We start from the raw sequence: 18,757 nt of genomic DNA on the forward strand, positions 1-18,757 counted from the left end.
CTCTAAAGGCATCCTACATAAATGGGTGGACATAGACCCTAACTGTGATTTGGTCACTATGAATAGGAGAACATTTGGCATGTTTTTCTTACATGCGATTTCTCAAGAAGAATCTGGGCTGCGGGCCCACTGGGGCTAAGACCTGAGTGTTTGCATTTTTCTTCTTTTCCCAACTTGATCATGTATTTTTTTAATTCCAATAATATCTTGAAAAATAATTTGGTTTCTTTCTTCAATACTTTTATTATTACTTATTACTTCACATGGAAGCATAGGAATCTGGCCACTCTCGGGTCACAAAACCCAAATCCTCACACCACTATGAATCAGATGAATTACCAGCTTGCTTATGGCACAGGTCATAAGCCGTGTGCCCCACAGTTGAATGCTATTGAACCGAAATTTGCTAATAGAACTGAGATACCTTGTTTTACTAACAATGTGCTTATTATAAATGCTGTCTCCAACAAATCTCATAATATATCAGAATGGGCTACTGCCCTATTCTCAAAAAATAGATGCTTCTTACTCCTTGCTAACTACATGATGACAGGAGAGGTTATTGAAGCAGCAGCAAGGGGATTTTTCCATGGGATAGAAGAAGCGAACAAGCATGGATAGGAAGTTCACAAGATTTGGTGCAATATGGCTGAGCTTGAACCTTTGATGACGTCCACCAACTTTCTGAATTGGCCTTGGACCACCATCCTTCTCCATTTTAAACTAGAGAATCTTTTGTTCATACCAGACTTTTGTGTAAAAAATGATAACTGATGGAGGGCCGGTAGGGGTAGGGAAAAAATCCCTGAGAGGGGTCTCAAAGTTGCAGGGTAGAGGGAGAAATCGCACTAAGAAGGGGGAGAGAAAGGAGAATCACTCACACATGCCCGCAGGCTCCACAAATACTCAAAATCAATTCATCTTTTCAATCTCCCTTTGTCAATCGATTACAAGCATATAAATAGGATATTGAAAACCTTTGACAGGGAAAGAAATCCTAAAAGGAAACTAATTCAAAAGTAAAAGAAATCCTAATCCAACTCTAACTATGTCCTACGTATGCAACTTCTCAAAAATAAACTAAAGATACTAGTCTCCTAAATAAAATAAACTACTAAAATCCTACTAGACTAATGACTCAATATGGATCCGGTTCATCTCTCGTTGGATACCCAGATGGGTATGGATCGCTCCATGGGTGCGTATCTACATCATTTCCTCCGATGTTGAGAAATACTTGTCCACGAGTTTTATAGAACGGAAGAATCAACACCAATCGATCAGCATCCATCCTTTCATGCATGAAATCACCATCAAAACCAAGTTCGAATAATATGAAATCCACAACGCGAAGTTCATTGGTGAAGTAGTGACTCGGGATAATAAAATCGATCGGTTCACTGAAGAGATCAACTGATTTAAAATTTTCCACAAGTTGATCTTCAACTTCCAACAGTGTCATCTCATCTTCTACCACCGGTGATTCATCTTTTGGTTCGTCTACCTGTTGTTCAACGGTTGAGATCATATAGTTGAAGGTAGAGTGTGCTATGGATTTGATTTCCGTGTAATGTCGTTGAGCCTCATCGAGCTTCTCTATTATCAATTGCATTTGTTGACAGATATCCAATAAAAGATCCAAATCCATCGGTCAGCTTTGCTTCTCTTTTTTTTTTCTTTTTTTCTTTTTTTCTTTTTTTTTTTTTTTTTTTTTTTTTTTTTTTGTTTTCAATCTTGGTAGAATCGAAACAAAGAATGGGGAAGGAAAGAAAAGAGATGGAGGGAAAGGAATGGGGATCCTTCGGCTCTGATACCAATTGATGGAGGACCGGTAGAGGTAGGGAAGAAATCTCTGAGAGGGGTCTTAGAGTTGCAGGGGAGACGGAGAAATTGCACTAAGAAGGGGGTGAGAAAGGAGAATCACTCACACATGCCAACAGGCTCCACAAATACTCAAACTCAATTCATCTTTTCAATCTCCCTTTCTCAATCGATTACAATCATATAAATAGGAAATCAAAGAACTCTAACATGAAAAGAAATCCTAAAAGGAAACTGACTCAAAAGGAAAAGAAATTCTAAACCAACTCTAACTATGTCTTACGTATGCAACTTCTCAAAAATAAACTAAAGATATTAGTCTCCTACATAAAATAAATTACTAAAATCCTACTAGACTAAGGACTCAATTCTGTTCTTCTGATCAAACTTGTAGCCTTCAAGGCTATGGTTGGGAAAATCCTGACAAAGGAAACTGACTTTCTACTCCAAACTCTGAACTATATGTAACTTCTCTCTTTTTTTTCTAATAAAAAAAAATAACAATAATAATTTAATCAAACCTTATTGGATTTAGTGGAGTAGCTATAAATACATGTAAAGCCTTCAGGCCATCCCCACAATTTGAAAAATAAAGCAATTCAATTTTTCTGAAAGTGGAGCTGTGGAATCAGTAGATACCTCTGTGGATTCAGTGTTGTTACCATGTGGATTCCGCGTAAGGTTAGGTGGATTCCTAGCATGTTACAATCCTCTTTCTATCTATTCTTCAATCTATCTCCAATCAGAGTTTATAGCACAGATCTGAAAACTTCTACACCCTACCAATAAGCTACTCCGTTAATCTTCCAATTCTGTTTTTCTTGTTCGCTTCTGCTATATCCTGTCAGATTGACTTCAGTTTTGATTCAATAACTCTCTAAATTAAATCTCTCTTAAGCTCTTTTTTGAATCTCTGAATCTATTACTCGCTATCACTTCTGTTCTAGTAATTAATTTTAGTTTCTGCTGCTACTTATCAGACCTGTTTCAATCTGTTAACATGCTGTCAGATAGCTTCCAAAATTTCTTATTCCTTTCTGAGTTTCTGCTTTGATTACTGGTTCTTCTGGTCAATTACTTCAAGCTGTTCTTGCTTTCTGTCTCGTAGTGATACTAGGACTCCCTAGAAAACTACTGTTTTATACAAGAATTTAATCAAACTTTGCAGACCTGTTCTCTCAGTTACAATAACCCATCAACTGAAGTTTCATGCCATTTTGATTTGATTTGCTGAAGTTATTAAATCATCTCACTTCGTGGTACATTCCCATATCCTGCAATCCTATAGTTATTAATATTCTATTCCTCTGTTATAATTATTTATCTAGAAGTCTAGACCACAAAACTGCAACCTGGATATTGCAAGAAAAAGTCACGACTTTATCTAAGCAAATTCAAATCAATCCATTGACAAAATCCACTAAAATATGCTGGTTAAAATGATATTTATAAGTGTTTATGTAGCTGCATGAATTTGATTTTTGAGTCTAACTAGAATTCCCATAACAACTATGAAATAGACTCTTTAATAATACTCTTTTTTCTTACCCACCCCCTACCCTTTTCAATAAGCATAATAGCTGATGTAGATCTCAGCCAAAAGAAAGAAGAGAAAGATCTCATGCAGTTTGGGTTGGTCTGATTCAACCTTGAACCAGTTTTCTGGTTGGAACAAACCCTGTCGTTCAGTTTCTGGCTCAAATCTGGCCCTGTGGTCACTGTTTGCAGTTACTGTTCATGCCAATTCTGTTTTGAGTTTTTTTCTTTTATTTTATAATTTTTTTGTTTTTTGCAGCCAGGTTGGATGAGTCAATAAGTCGAACACGTTCGGTCTGTTTTTTGAGCAAGAATCAGAGTTACCTTACCTTCATCATGATACGGACCTGCTGCTAAAAACAGACTCTAGAAATGGTTTTTGCTAGGATGAATGCAACTTCTATGTATTTCCCATCACATTTTCACAGGGAATGTACTCCTCCTTCATATTCAATCTTTTAACGATGCTAGCCAATTCATATCCAGGGAATAAGGGGAGCACTTAGATCGATCTGAATACAGATTTCCGCAAAACAACCTCACATAGCCAGGGGTTTGGAATTCCACCAGGTATAGAAATGGAACCTAACCATGCAAGTCATTTAATTATATCTTCTAAATCATCCACGATCATAGTTGTCACGGCGCCAAGGCGAACCAAAGCGGTGGAGGGTTGTTTAAGCGCTTAGGCGAGAAGGCGCACGCCTTGAGGCGAACAAGGCGACCAATTGTTATATTTTATTTTCCCCATTTTCTAACATTATTTAGTAAGCTATATATACCTTGTATCATAAAAAATCAAGATTAAGCAACATCAAGTCATTAAAAATCAACATTTAGCCATATTAAATCATAAAAAATTAACAATAAGTCATATTAAGTTATAAAAAATCAAAATTTAGAGAAATGCTCTGGTTCTATAATAAGTTAGACTAGTCAAATGATATTATTTTTACATGAGACTTTTTGTATCAATTATAATATAAAACCAGCTTTCCAACAAGTCTAAGATTATTTAAATCTGAGTTGTAATGACAAAGTTATGCTCCGGTCAAACTTATTTTTAAGTGTGCAAATGTTGTTAAAATCGCCTGAATGAAAATAATTTTATGGATATCAAAAAAAAAAATTTATTTTACTGGACTTTTGGTTTTTAGCAATGCTTTAACATGATAGAATTTATAAAATTTTCATAATTGAGAAAAACTCCAGCATTTAAAAGTTGAAAATCGCCCCTATAACCAAAATCCAGTTTTTCTTCTTGGACTGGGTGGTTGACTTTTTATCCTTTTAGAATTTGATTTTTAAACTATTTTTATTGGATTCAAATAGGGAGTATTTGTTTATTTATGAATAATATCTTAAGTAAATGAGCATTTACTTAAATGATATTTGGCACAAATAAGTGCTAAAACACAAGGCGGCATGCAGTGCAATAAGGCGATTGTCGCCTAGGCCCCAAGCAAACCGCCTGGACGCCTAGTCGTCGCCTAGGCGACGCCTTGACAACTATGTCCACGATAACAATCCATCCTTTTCCCCAAAGGGAGATTTCAGTCTGTTGGGAAGAGGGGCTATGACTATGAGTTGAGCTAGACCTGTAATCAAAGGCTTTCAAGATAACCTTACCACCTTTGTTTGGTGGAAGCCAAACGAATAGCGAATCTATTGGACAAAGGGGAGGAATCTTACCCATGACTTCGTATAACGATAACAAACAGCATTTTTTCAAGATATCCTTCACAGCAAGCTTTTGAACTCCCTATAGCAAATCGACCATGGGTCGTGTCAGGTGCCGTATTGAGAAGCTCCATTGATATGACATGCAATTTTTTCCATTCATTACCCTTCAGAATCAGTTGTGGTCTTACAAACTTTAACAATGTCCTATCAGAGCCTTACTTCATCCAAATGTGTCAAAGATCCTAGCGGCACTTAAAACCCAAGTATTCTACCGCTGAATTAGCAACCCAAAGAATTATAGTGTGTGCTGGTAGCAGCAGAAACGAAATTCTCCCTTGCGTGTCTATCTCCAAGTTTTCCCCTTCCCCTCTTCCCATGCAGTCACTCCTACTTCTAGTCATACCTCTAGACCCGAACCAGAAAGATATTTCCTTAAGCTTAGCAAGAAGACGCTCTTGACGAAACCTTTACTACAAAAGAAAGGTAAAAGTCCCAAAATTAAAACTAAATAGGTTACTGCTTAAAAGACCCTGGTAAGCGGGGGTTAATTATCTTAGGAACCACTGACCAAGATGGGGTACTGAGGGGTAGGAGGAATTGCCATATGTTAATAGCAAAACTAAGGTAGAATGCTCGAGTGATCAATGAGACCACACGAGCCTTTATTTATGATAAGCAAAAAAAGAGAAAAATTACAAGTCCCCCCAACCCTATCAGCCGCCCCTTATTAATTAGGGACGGTGGAAGGCGGAAATGTAGGAGGAATGCCCGTACGGCATCGTAAATTACATATTTAAACACTCCCCCTCAAGTTGGTGCATAGATATCACACATGCCCGACTTGACTAAACAAGGATGAAAGAGCTTTCCCACTAACCCTTAGTGAAAACATCAGCTATAGTGAAAACATCAGCTAACTGATCACTGGACTTCACAAAAGAAACAAATCAAACCAGCATCCAACTTCTCTTTGATGAAGTGTTTGTCGATCTCCACATGTCTGGTATGGTCATGTTGTCTAGTTATGAGCAATACTGATAGCAGTCTTGTTATCACAGTAGAGCATCATGAGGAGATAAACAGGTCAATCAATATCATCCAATAAAGTGCATAACCACAACAACTCACAAATCCCTTGTGTCATGGCACGAAACTCTACAACACTGGATCTAGCCACCACATTCTACTTCTTGTTGTGCCAAGTGATAAAATTCCTATCCAAAAAGGTACAATAACCAGAGATGGATTTTCTATCAGGTGATCCATCCCAATCAGCATTGTACAGGCTTCAACTCTGAGATGATTATGAGGAGATAAAAATGATCTCTTTTCCTAGGGCAAACTTCAAGTATCTCAAGATACATAGAACTGCATCCATATGGAAGGAATAGAGATCATGCATAAACTGACTCACCAAACTTACAGCCACCATATCAAGCCGAGTATAGGAGAGAGAGATCAATTTGTCTACCAACCGTTGGTAACGCCCTTTGTCAACAGGTTCACCCTCCTTTTCCTTGAGTTGGGTACTAGCTTCCATAGGACTATAAGAAGGATGATAGCCCAATAAACCAATCTCTAACAGTAGATCAAGGATGTACTTACTCTGGGACAGAAAGATGCCTTTCGAAGATCGAGCAACTTCAATCCCAAGAAAGTATTTTAGTTTTCCAAGATCCTTTATTTCAAACTCTCGACCAAAAAAGTCCTTGAGGCGACCAATCTCAACACTTTCATTCTCTGTCACCACAATGTCATCCTCATAGACAATGGGAATAACAATTCTATCACCAAACCTTTTTATGAACAATGTGTGCTCATCATTACACTGTTTATAACCCAAAAAAGTCAGGGCCTTGTGAAATCTTCCAAACCATGCTCTAGGTGCCTGCTTCAACCCATAGAGAACACGCTTCAACCCACAAACCTTGCCTTGAGTTCCCTTACTAGAGAATCCTAGTGGAATATCCATATACACTTCCTCATCGAGCTCTCCATGGAGGAAAGCATTATTTACATCAAGTTATTGGAGATCCAATCTCAGGTTCACAACACATGAGAGCAACACTCGCACAAAAGTCAGTTTGCCAACCGGTGCAAATGTCTTTTGGTAGTCAATTCCATATATCTGAGTGAACCCTTTAGCCATAAGCCTTGCTTTGTACTTGTCCACAGTGTCATCTATCTTCTGTTTCACCACAGATATCCACTTACAACCGACTGGTATTTACCCAGGAGGAAGAGTCAAAAGTTCCCATGTAGTATTCTTTTTTAGAGCATCCATTTCTTCCACCATTGCTTTCAATTTTCCATCTGTAAAAGCTTCCTGCCAAATCTGACGAACATTAACAGAAGAAAGAGAAGACACAAAAGCATGATAGGAGGGAGAAAGAGAATAATAAGAAACAACATGGGATATAAGGTGTTGAGTATAAGTTTTAGCACCTTTCCTAAGAGCAATAGGTTGGTCAGAAGAAGAAATTATGCCTGATGAAGTGCTACGATCAGTAGGCTCTGGATTCAGGGCAGACAAAGGGATGTGCAAAGGTGTTGCAGTGGTGGTGCCGTGGTGGTGGTCTGAAGTTGCTTATTTTTTGTGTAGCCCCCTACGATAAACCTGGAGAGTTGAATCATCAATCTGTCTTTGAAACTCACCAATAGTTCTCTGAAATGGAGTCATCTCCCCCTGAGCTAGAGCTATAGTCTTTGTCCCACCCTAATTCTCTTTCTAAACCTGAGGACCTTCAAAGGAGGATGGTGGATACACTGGTGGAGCAAAAAGATTCCGAGTCACCTCTTCACTACCAATACCACTCCCCCTGAAGAGGTTGAGAGGAGTAGTAACCAATGGATTCATGAAACACAACATCCATGGCTACCATAGTACATCAAATAGGAGGATGGTAACACTTGTATTCTTTCTATGTAGTAGAATACCCTAGAAAGATAAACTTAATACTGTGAGGATCCAATTTCCCTGGTGAGTGATGATCCCTAACATAACAAGCACACCTAAAAATCCTTAGAGCAACCAAAAGGGATGAATTTCCTTGAAGAAAATCAACAGGAGCCCGGATCTAGAACACGAGTAGGCATATGATTGGTCAAGTAAGTAGTAATGAGGGCAGCATCACTACAGTACTGAGATGGAACTTGTCTAGCAAACATCGTGGCTCGAGCAATATCTAACACATGCATGTTCTTGCATTCGACTACCCCATTTTGAGCTGAAGTACCAACACAGCTTGTCTGATGAAGAATCCCATAGTCAGCAAGGTACTTTTAAAGCTGACCCTCCATGTACTCTATGCCATCATCACTCCGTACAATCTTCAGAGTAGTGTTGAACTATGGCTGAATCATTTATGGAATCATTGAAAACAACAGAAAACCTCACTTTTGTGCTGCATCATGTACACCAATGTAGTTCGAGGGTGACAATTAATGAAAGACATAATCATTGGCCAGAAATATATGTCTGACGAGACGGACCGCACACATTAGAATGAACCAAATGGAAAATTGAACTTTTTTATTTATAGAAAAATAATTGGAACGAGTCTGTTTAGCCAGAGTACAAGCTTTACGAAAAAAAAAAAAAAAAATCATTCCTAGTACATTGCTTAACTAATTACAGAAATAAAATAGATGAAAGTCCCAAGTGGTGGGTTCCTAAATGACAGTGCCATTGTTGTAAATTAGATGAAGCAAATGATAGCTGATGAGTAGTAGAAACTACAGATGTAGGGCGACAACCATCATCAAGAAAACAGAGACCACTAGACACCTTACCACATCCAAACGTCATCCCCATTACCAGATCCTGAAAAATGCAGTGGGAATGAGAAAAATCTACTTTACAATTTAGGTCCTTAATAAGGCTACTAATGGATAGCAGGTAAGCAGAAAAATTAGGGATATGTAATATTGAAGATAAAATGATAGAGGAAAAACACTTAATAGAAACCTTTCCAGAGACGGAGGATGGGGTGCCATCTGCTACCCTTATTTTATCTCTGCTTCAATGGGTGAATACTGGTGAAATAAGCTTGAAGAACCGATCATATGATCAATGCCAACGAAGTCAATGATCCAGGGACTAGAGAATAACGATACATGTAGACCACCAAACAAGATACCTGAATGAGCAAAGTTGGAACCAGAAGGGGCTGAATTGGTAGGAGCTGATGAATTAGAAGCGTTTAGTATGGGCTTAAAAGCCTAGACTTCCTCCTATGAGAGGCCTATATCAATTGTAGGTGGTGTGTCAATAGACTCAGCTTGATTGGCTTTGGTTTTAAAACGACCACGAGCACACTTCGCCTCAATATCAGTTGGTTTTCCATAAAGTTTCCAACATGTGGCTTGGTATAGTAGGGCTTGTTGCAGTGTTCACATTTAACAACTTCCTTGGTGATATCACCATTATGAGTTGCTCCCTCTGAAGTAATAGTGGAACCAGTCTGTAGGGCTGATTTTTCAGTAGTAGGAGGATGAAGCATAAAGTTACGACGACACTCCTTCGTATGAACCAGAGCAAAAGATTGTTCCAAAGTAGGGAAGGGCGATCTACTAAGTACCTGGACTTGAATTTTATAATACTTAACATTCAAACCAGCCAAGAAATCATACACATTGATTTTGTCCACATGCTTACTATAGGCAGCAATGTCTGAAGCACTGGTATGTTGGTAGTCTGCAAATTGATCAAACTTATACCATAGACTTCTACGTTCAACATAATACTTAGACACAGAGAGTTCCTGCTGAGTAGTTGTACAAACATTTTTATGAAGATCAAACACCTGAGCATTCCCTAATGGTCCATAGGTTTCCTTGATAGCAGACCAGATCTGACAAGTAGTATCCAACAACAACAAACCTCCATTAATAGACTGATGCATAGAGTTAAGAAAAAAAGACATTACCAGGGAGTCATTGGTGATGCATCAATCCTAAGTGGGGTACCCTCTTCAGAAGGTTTTTGTAATTTGCCTGTGATGTGTCCAGTAAGTCCTCTACCAGCAATAGTCAGATAAGTGGATTTGGACCAAATGAGGTAATTAGTTCCCTCCAATTCCACAGAGCTAGCACCAAAAGGCATGTATTCATTACGACCTTTCCCATCAGGTATTGAGGTTGCAGTAGCCACTTCAGACTTGGTGGCACAAGGAGAAATCAACAAGAGAAAGTTCAAATCTTCAAAACCAGTTGTCAGAAACAGCTCAAACTTAGATTGAGTTGCCCTGTAAGGGTAAGGAAGCACTCCAAAAATTATCTGATTCTGATAAAGAACTGGTGAGATGGGTCAATTAGGGTTTTAAGAGAATCCTAATTTTGAAGAAGATGAGAGATCACGCACACAACCTTGGCAGATAGGGCCACAAGTAAGGTCGATATCCTCTATAGGGGTAAGGAGGGTCTCCTCCAAATATCAGTTGATTCTGAGGAAGGGAGCCCGAAAATCGATGTCGTCAGGTTTTTTTCCAAAACCTTAATTTTTTGAAAATCGTAGATGGGTAGGGTCTTCAATCCTGCAAGTAATAATAATTACTTTTTATAGGTGCAATGATCTTCAAGAGGAGGTTTGATCTTAACATTAGAAAGAATCAAACCCTAAGAAGGGAAAAATCAAAAATCACAAGGTAGCGAAAAATACTCCAATTACTAATTTGCAAGGTTTTAGAGTTTTTACCATGAAGGTAAGATGGAGGACAGCAACTAGATTCATAAGAATCACCTCATTAGTGCTGCCTTGTGAGGGATCTAGAGAGACAAAGGAAGAGAGAAGAAAGTGGAGGATGGGTTTGATGGAGGCTTGCGATATAGAGAGGGAAGAGAGGGAGGCTAAAAACCTTGATCAGACGCTCTGATGCAATGTTAAGAACAAAACTAGGGTAAAATGCTTGAGTGATCAATGAGACCACACAAGCCTTTATTTATAATAAAATAAAGAACATAATTGCAAGTATGCCCCCTTTAGCCGCCCCTCATTAATTAGGGGCCGATGGAGTGGGGAAAGCCAGGAACGCCCCTATGGCACCCTTAGTTGCATATTTCAACACCATACCTCCACAGAAACCAAAAATCTAGCAATTCTTAGCATTCCCCTTCACCCCAAGACCAACATTGTTAATGAAAGCAAGTCTTGAAGGTCAGAAATGAAAGTCCAGTGGTCCCCAATTGGATGTTGTTCGATGGCTCAACAAGGGGGAACCCAGGACCCACCAGGGTTGCCTTCGAATCAAGAAAGTTCCGCGGAGTTCATAGTTGCATAAAAGGAGTCAAAGTAATGGATGCAGTACATCAAGGCACTTCTTCAACGGTACCAGTGCGCCCGGCCGATTGGCCCATGAATTTTTCAGCTTAGTTATGGCATGCACTTGACTCAAAATCTTCATCCCAAGCATCATAAAAACCAAAACTCTATATGGCAGTTGCCGCTTTGAAGCCTACAAATGGTGCAAACAGAGGGATTAGAACCCTAACCTAGGTTGGGCATAGGAGCACCTTGTGTTTGCTAGGATAAAGCTTTTCCACCGCATGGGCCTTCTGTAGTAAACCCCCTATGTGTGATCGTCTGTCGTCGTGGACCCCGATCATTCAAGAGACAATGGGTGATGCAGAGATCAATAACAGAGAACCACAGTAAGAGGGCTAGGAGAAAGCAGGCAAAGGAAGCCAAAAAGCCAAAGATTGACATAAAGGAATATATCTTATAAATGTTCTTTATTAATTACAATTTCCTACTCAAATTATGTTATCTTTTCAGTTCATGATCAGTTTAGGCCTTTCCTTTTTTCGAGTCTAAGTCAGTCTAGCACTATTTTATATAATTTTGTAAAGGGCTAGCGCCCTACCCACGAATTTGGTATTAAGAAGAAGCTTTTTCAGCTCAACAGTCTAAGGATTTCAAACTTCTTGCTTGGGTGGATTCTCAGGTAGCTCAGTGGATTCTGATTCTTTTTTTTTTTTTTTTTTTTTTTTCTTTGGTAAAAATTCAGCAAATGCTTCCGATGGATTCTAGTTCCCAACAGGTGGATTCCTGGTTATCATTATTCCTTTTTCCATCAATCAAGTTTCTGAACTTCTCATTTCTATCCTGCATAAGTTTACTTTCCTAACTATGTTCTCAGTAAAATTATCATTCTGTCAGAAGTTCTTATTCGTTATCTTCAGAATTCAACTCAATAAGTTAGTGGTAAGTTTTGTTTCATTATTAGTTTTCAAATTCAATCTACACTGTCAAATTCTAGCTACCCATCTCACTAGAATTTCTCAAAATCTCTTTACTCAAATTGATTTCTAACAAATCAAAACTTGAACCACCCCGAAACCCTAACGAAAGAAACCAAGAGAACAAACCTACCGAAGCCGTCACTTTGAAGCAGCCTGGCCATGAGGCTGGGCTACTCCCCCTCCTCCTCTCTCCTCCCCCTTCGCCTTCTCCCTCTCTCCTCTTCTCTTCTCCCTCCCTCCTCCACCTTTCTTCCTTTGCATCTTCCCTTTCCCTCTCCCTTCCCCTTCTTCCTCTTCTTTTGCTCTCTCCATCTCCCCTCTTTCCCTTCTTCTTCTCTCTCCCTCTCCCTTCTTCCTCCTCCACTCCCTTTCTGTTCTACTTCTCCCTTGTTCCTAGTGCCGGCTAACTAGATTGGTGTTGAGACTGCTGCAACCGCTTCGCCCTGCCTCCCCGCCGGATGCCTGCCCTACTTGGTCAACAGTCGCTTTGGTGTTGGACCCTTTAGGGCTTGCTGCTTCACAGTCGCTATCCCGCCAGGCCAGCTACCCTTTTGGACATGAGGCCTGTTGTCCGTTGGTCATCTGCCCTGCAGATGCCAGGCTCGTTTGGTTCGCCGTCGGCCCTCTATTCGCCGGATCTGCCTCTCCGTTGGCCACTAGCTAGGCCTAGTGCTCTTTTAGAAGCCACTCCTGCCAAGCATGTCTTCCCGTTGGTCATCAAACCCTCAACGTTTCCAACCCTACCAGATGCCAGGCTCGTTTGGTCTGTCCACCTGCTTGCCTCGTTGGCCTCCACCCTCACTGCCTACTAGCCCTGTTGGGTCTGTCGGCAACCAAATTTCAGTCCTCATCCCGATTGGCAGCAGCCTCTTCGACACCAACCTGTTGGGCCTCTCTCGACCGGCAACCACAAGGCTGGCACCCCTTTGCCTTGGTGGCCCCCTTTGGTAGGCCAGTCGCCCACTTGGAAGTGGCCCTCCGCAAGGTCAAGCTCTGCCGTGGCTGCCTCTTTGCCGGCAGTGCTTCTTCGTGTTGGCAGCTAAGAACTGTAATATTGAGATTAGATTGTTAGGGTTTGTGGTTATCTTCCCAGTTTTGACGGATTTGCACTTCTCCTCTCTTTAGGCTTCTGGTCCGGGTTGTAGGCGCTTTTTTTTTTGCCACGTGGGCCTTGGATGTCGCACTTTATGGGCTTTGTTTGTTTCCCTTATTAGGGTTGTAATTTCCCCTTTGGAGCTATATTGTCCTTCCCCTTCTTTTGATGCATTTACTATTCACCCAAAAAAATTTGATTTCTACAAAATCTAACTAACTAGTAGTTCTGAATCTTCTAATGGTTTAAAAATAGATTTGTCGAATTCCTATTTCAACTCTGGTTTCTGGAAACCTCAGTGTTCTCAGTTCCACACAATTTATTACTGTTATACTGCTACAATTGATTACTGTTATACTGCTACAACTAATTTCCTATTGCACTTTTCAATCTGGGCATTATTTTTTGAAATTTTGGAACATCCTGAATCTGCCATAGATTATCGGTTTTGAGTTGGTCTCCCCCCAGTAAGATTCCTCGATAGCTAATCTTATACTTTTATATCTTGTTCTGTAATTGAACAGTGCATTCGACCAGAAAGAATGGCCATATCTGACTTTTTGATCTGTTGTTATAAAATTTCTCTTGAACCTGGTTTATTTTCCTTCACTGCAATTCTCGTTTTGCTGGGAATTCTGATCCCTAATCCAATCAATAGCAAACTCCAATATGTACATAATCCCTTTCCCCCTAAAAATCAGAAATCTTATCTGTGTAAACTCAGAATGAAACTCTTAATCAAATTAGACTTCCTAAAACAAAATCCTATAAAAAATCAACACTCCATTAGTAGATAGAATATTTCTTTATTGATACAGCTCATAATTGCAAGACCGTTGTCTTGTTGGAATCAACTCAACAACCTTTCAAAAGGAACCAATATATCAAGCAAAACTAGTTAAGTCTTGAAACTCCAAGAAAGTAATGGAACAACTCAAATTCCGGTAATACAATGTCCCCAGTCACAAAAAACTAATCCAATACCCGATGGAGATCATATAAATGCTCCTACATTAATCTCACATGATCAAGAAAAAATGGTCCACGAGTTTTAAGCTTCTGAAGAATCAACTTTGCAGGAACCAGTGTACTCTTCAATCTGGTCAGGACTACAAACATTTCAAGAAACATAGGAACAGGGTGAAAATTTTCTGCCATCTACAGTGAAGGAAACACCCAAAATCTAAGTGTCAAATTACTCCCCCCCCCCCCCCCCCCCAAAAAAAAAAAAATATAAAGCCAATAATTCCCTCCCATTGTTCTCCAATGCCCATTCTGGTGAAGGGAAACTCGGTCCAAGGAACAAAGTCAGAAAACTTAGTTCTTTTTTTCAAAGAATTGTTGCGGAAACACAAACTCTAATGTCTCCTTATATTCAATTGTATATTCATGTCTTCAAGAGTTTTAAAAATGGATGCATTTCCTCCGTAAGAGGTCTGCTCTTAAATCGAAGGAACTGGTTCTTCAATAGGTCCTTTGTAGCTTCTTTAGGTTCACCATCTTGATCTTCTTCTTTATTAACACATAGCAAATGAGATGCCAATGGAGGGACTGAATCTTCTTGCACTGGTCCTTTTAGTGGAGTAATTCTATCTTCTCTCCCTTTTTTATGACTTAAATATGCATACAAGGAAACAAGTGTTCAGCCTTAGGCAAACCTCGAAGAATAATACATTTACATCCATTGAAGAACTAATAACGACGACATGTTGAAAAAAAAAATATATATATATATATCCCTTGTTTGACTAAAAAAGACATCGAACTTAGTCCTCCGCCCTTCCCCCATGATCACCTAAGCCTTCCGGCGTGCTCTGGCCACCATAGCTGCCCTCACTGGTGAGGCGCCGTCACCTCATTTATCGCCCTCTCCCTCCCCTTCCCCTCCCCCCCTTTCCTCTTCCAACCATGCAAACCCTCCTCCTGCAGGTGGCCTGGAACTCTCATTTCTGACCTACTCTTCCCCCCTCCGCTGAAGGCCTATCCCTCCATTTTGTGCCTCGTTCCACAATTGGAGAATCACTTGTTGCCAAGTGTTCTAATGGTCTGCTTGATGTTGAAGCCTTCCTCTGGAACAACTCCTTAGTAGGCCATTTCCTGGGCAGTCATCCTCCCTTTCACTTGGTTAAGCTTTCCCTGATGAAGCAATGGAGACCTGTCGGTACTGTGGAAACATTCCTGATGGATCACGGCTTCTTTATTTTCAAGTTCTCTGAAGAACATGATAAAAATCGCATTTTAGAAGGAGGGCCTTGGTGAGTCGGAATAAAACCTATCTTCCTTGGCATCAGCAATTACTGCTCAATAGAGTTGACTTCTCCACCATCCCGCTTTGGGTTTCTTTTCCTGGCCTCCCTTTACACTTCTGGTGCATCGACAGCCTAAGCTCCATTAGTTCTGTCAAGGGTAAACCCCTGTATTCCAATGCCAGAACAAAACGGAAGGATCATCTGGCTTTTGCCAGAGTCTGCATAGAAGTATCTGCTGCAGATGTTCTTCACTCAGCTATATCTGTTCAAGAGGGAGAGGATTTCTGAATCCTGCAGGCAGTTCAGTATTGAATGGAGACCTCCCCAATGTCTTGCTTGTAAGGTTAGTAGACCACTAGGGATCTTTTTTCTGAACTACAACATAGAAGTAGAAACTTAAACAAATCCAAGTGTACAGTAGAAACCCATACCAAATATTATTTTGACAAAGATGAGCCACATTTTATGTTTTAACTGCATCAGGAAGTGAGTCCCTTTGGCGGGGGCAGTGAATTATGGAATTTACTACTACATGCAGTTATCTGCGGTCTTTGAAGGCAAAGAATCATTCAAAAACAATCATCAAGTTTTTCCCAAGAATACCTACTGTTATTATCAAGTATTGAACCACAAGGATTTAGATTGGGAAGAAGTTGCTGGGGTACATAGGAATGGCTTTACTTCCAGCTGGGTTTTTTTATATTTAAATGATATCTTTTAAGTTCTTGTGGTTCTTTCATATTGCAGTCATTGTATTAGGCTTCACAGTTTTTTTTTTTTTTTTTCTTTTTTTTCCCCCTTTTTTTTTGGGGGGGGGGGTGGGAGTGGGAATATAGATACCAAAAAAAAAAAAAACTTTAAAGCAGGAATCACTGATTCAAAGCAAAAACGTTCAACCCAAAAGAAAAAAAGATTCAAAGCAACATTGGACTCTAAACTTATCGAAACAGAGGTTCAGGAGAAGCTAAATACAGAATCAGTTGCCACATACCATCAACCAAATAGGAAGACGAGGACCATCCACGAAATATTAGAACAGAGTGTCTCCCCTTCCAAGGATTTGCTTCCTCTCCAACCAATTCAGAGATTCCATAAGGCTGTTTCTGAGGCAAAACCCAGTATAATGATCCAGAGAAGAAAGGTAGCCTGTGTGGCACTAATCTCCTCCCATTGACACCGTAGATAATGCCCTTTAACCTGTGCATCCTTGAAACTTTTCCTTCCTTGATGGGATTGAAATGCTCTAACTGCTGGTTTGATACTTTATGAGACGTGCTGAAGGGTTGAAAGGCAGGATGATTTATTGACGAGATAAAAGATGAGAATACTCAAATTGGGTTCGTAGAGGTTTGGTAGTATAGCTTTTTAGCTAGAAATATTCCAATATTCAGGCATTTCACTTGATAAATCCTGTGGGTATTGCACATACACAATCAAAGTTTGAGTTCGGAGAAGTGGTCAGAAAAGAGATATGCATGAATTAGGGTTGACAACAAGTAAAGCTTTGAAAAGAGTAAGGCTTTTCTTAGTCTGACTTTTTCTTTGCTGGTAGGCTAGCTAGAGAATGATGCCTAGAGATTGCCACTTACGGTGGGAAGATCATCAGAGAGAGGGAGAGCGGGAGAAGAAGAAGAATGCAATATGTTAACGGGAGATGGGTTTCCACAGTAAACCTGTGAAGAACACGGGAGGCCCCGTTTGTTTAGAGGAGAGCGAAGGAGAAGAAGAAGGGAGGGTGGGATATATGTTGGGAAAATGGGACCCACATGTTGGTGTGGTTTTGGAACCGGATGAGGAGCCCGGATCAGGTCCTTGTACAAGGACACAACCTGCTGTCCTTATACGTTAATTAGGCAACGTGGCAGTTCAGGCAAAACAAAACCATTTTTTTTTTTTTTTGATAAGTGAGCATAACAAAACTTGTTGCAGCGAAGTAACTGCTGCCTGCGTTGCAATCTGTGGAATGGAATCTTGGGGGTAGGGATAGAAAATTCCACCCTAGGAAAGTGCTTTGAAACCCGCCCCAACATACACATTTTGTATTTTTTTATTTTGCCTCCTTTTTCCTCCTCTCTTTTGTCTTCTCCGGGAGATGGGGCCCAAGGGGTTGCAGCAACAGGTGATCACCACCCCTCTTGCTCCCACCCTCCCTCTTCTCCGCTCCTCCGTCCCGCTAGCTCCATATCCAACCTGCCCTCCTGCCCTCATGCCCCCTTCACCCCATCCTCTGCAACTTAAAGTCTCGGTTCTTCCCTGCAACCTTGCTTCTGAACCTGCCCCACTCTACTACGTTTCCACACATCCGATCCCACCACTACAAATCCCGTTCTCACCACCCCAACCCACTTTGTTCTTCCATCACTCAATATTCCTCCCCAACCCCTCCACTTGTTGCAATCCCACTCCCCCACCCCTTCTCTTTTCTACATTGTCCCTCTCACTCTCTCTCTCTCTCTCTCTCTCTCTCTCTTCTGCAACCCTTTCTTCACCATCTTGTCCTTGTTCGCCACCCTACCATGCTCTACTCTGGTGTTGTTGTTGTTGCTGAAAAAAATTGTGAGGAATCTCTTACACATAGGTCCATATAGAGGTGGGGGGAGAGTGTCCTTCAAAGGAGGGGTGCTAATGGTCATTGGAGCCATTGGAACGATGGGAATTGTTGTTGCGCTTGGACAATGGTGGAGGATTGCAGTGATATGAACATGTCCTCCATTGAGTCTTTCATGTCCCATTCTATGGCTCCATTGCAACGATGTAAACCCACCTCTCTCTCGCCCTTCCTCTTCTCCGCCCCTCCCTCCAGCCAACTCCACGTTCATCCTGCACCCTTCACTTGGCCCATTGCCCTATTTGCAATAAGAAAACCGAACAAAGAAGATGAGAGAAGAAGAATGGGTGGGATCCTCGAGGAATAAAAAAAGAGTGGAGAGATGGATTGATTGAGTAAAGAAGTAAAGGAAGAGAATTAAAGAGAGAGAGAGAGAGAGAGAGAGAGAAGAAGAAGAAGAAGAAGAAGAAGGTGTATTGGGAAAAAAGGTTGTTAGTGTCTTCTCTACCGCACGTCGGATAATAAAGTACAGGGGCGGCAAGTTGTGTCCTTGTACAAGGACATGATCCAGACTCATGGCTTTGATGG

At 40.5% G+C, this 18,757-nt stretch overlaps 1 protein-coding gene across 6 annotated transcripts in view; it reads right to left on the reverse strand.

Moving 5' to 3' along the window:
• The window catches only part of LOC122087211 (GTPase Der), a 90,605-nt gene extending 73,245 nt beyond the window's left edge, over window positions 1-17,360 (reverse strand). For 2 of the 6 annotated variants that reach the window (XR_006142701.1, XR_006142703.1), the window contains exon 1: window positions 16,613-17,359. Coding sequence is in view for 3 of the 6 variants with exons in the window: in XM_042656259.1 (XP_042512193.1) it covers window positions 16,613-16,826 (214 nt within the window). In the remaining 3 variants the exon portion in view is untranslated. Of the gene's footprint in view, window positions 1-16,612 lie in introns of all 6 variants that reach the window. The other 4 variants (XM_042656261.1, XM_042656260.1, XR_006142702.1 and 1 more) reach the window with 3 other exon arrangements.
• Between the last annotated feature and the right edge of the window lie 1,397 nt (window positions 17,361-18,757).

This window comes from Macadamia integrifolia, chromosome 8 (genome assembly GCF_013358625.1).
Source record: "Macadamia integrifolia cultivar HAES 741 chromosome 8, SCU_Mint_v3, whole genome shotgun sequence".
Taxonomy (NCBI): Eukaryota; Viridiplantae; Streptophyta; class Magnoliopsida; order Proteales; family Proteaceae; genus Macadamia; species Macadamia integrifolia.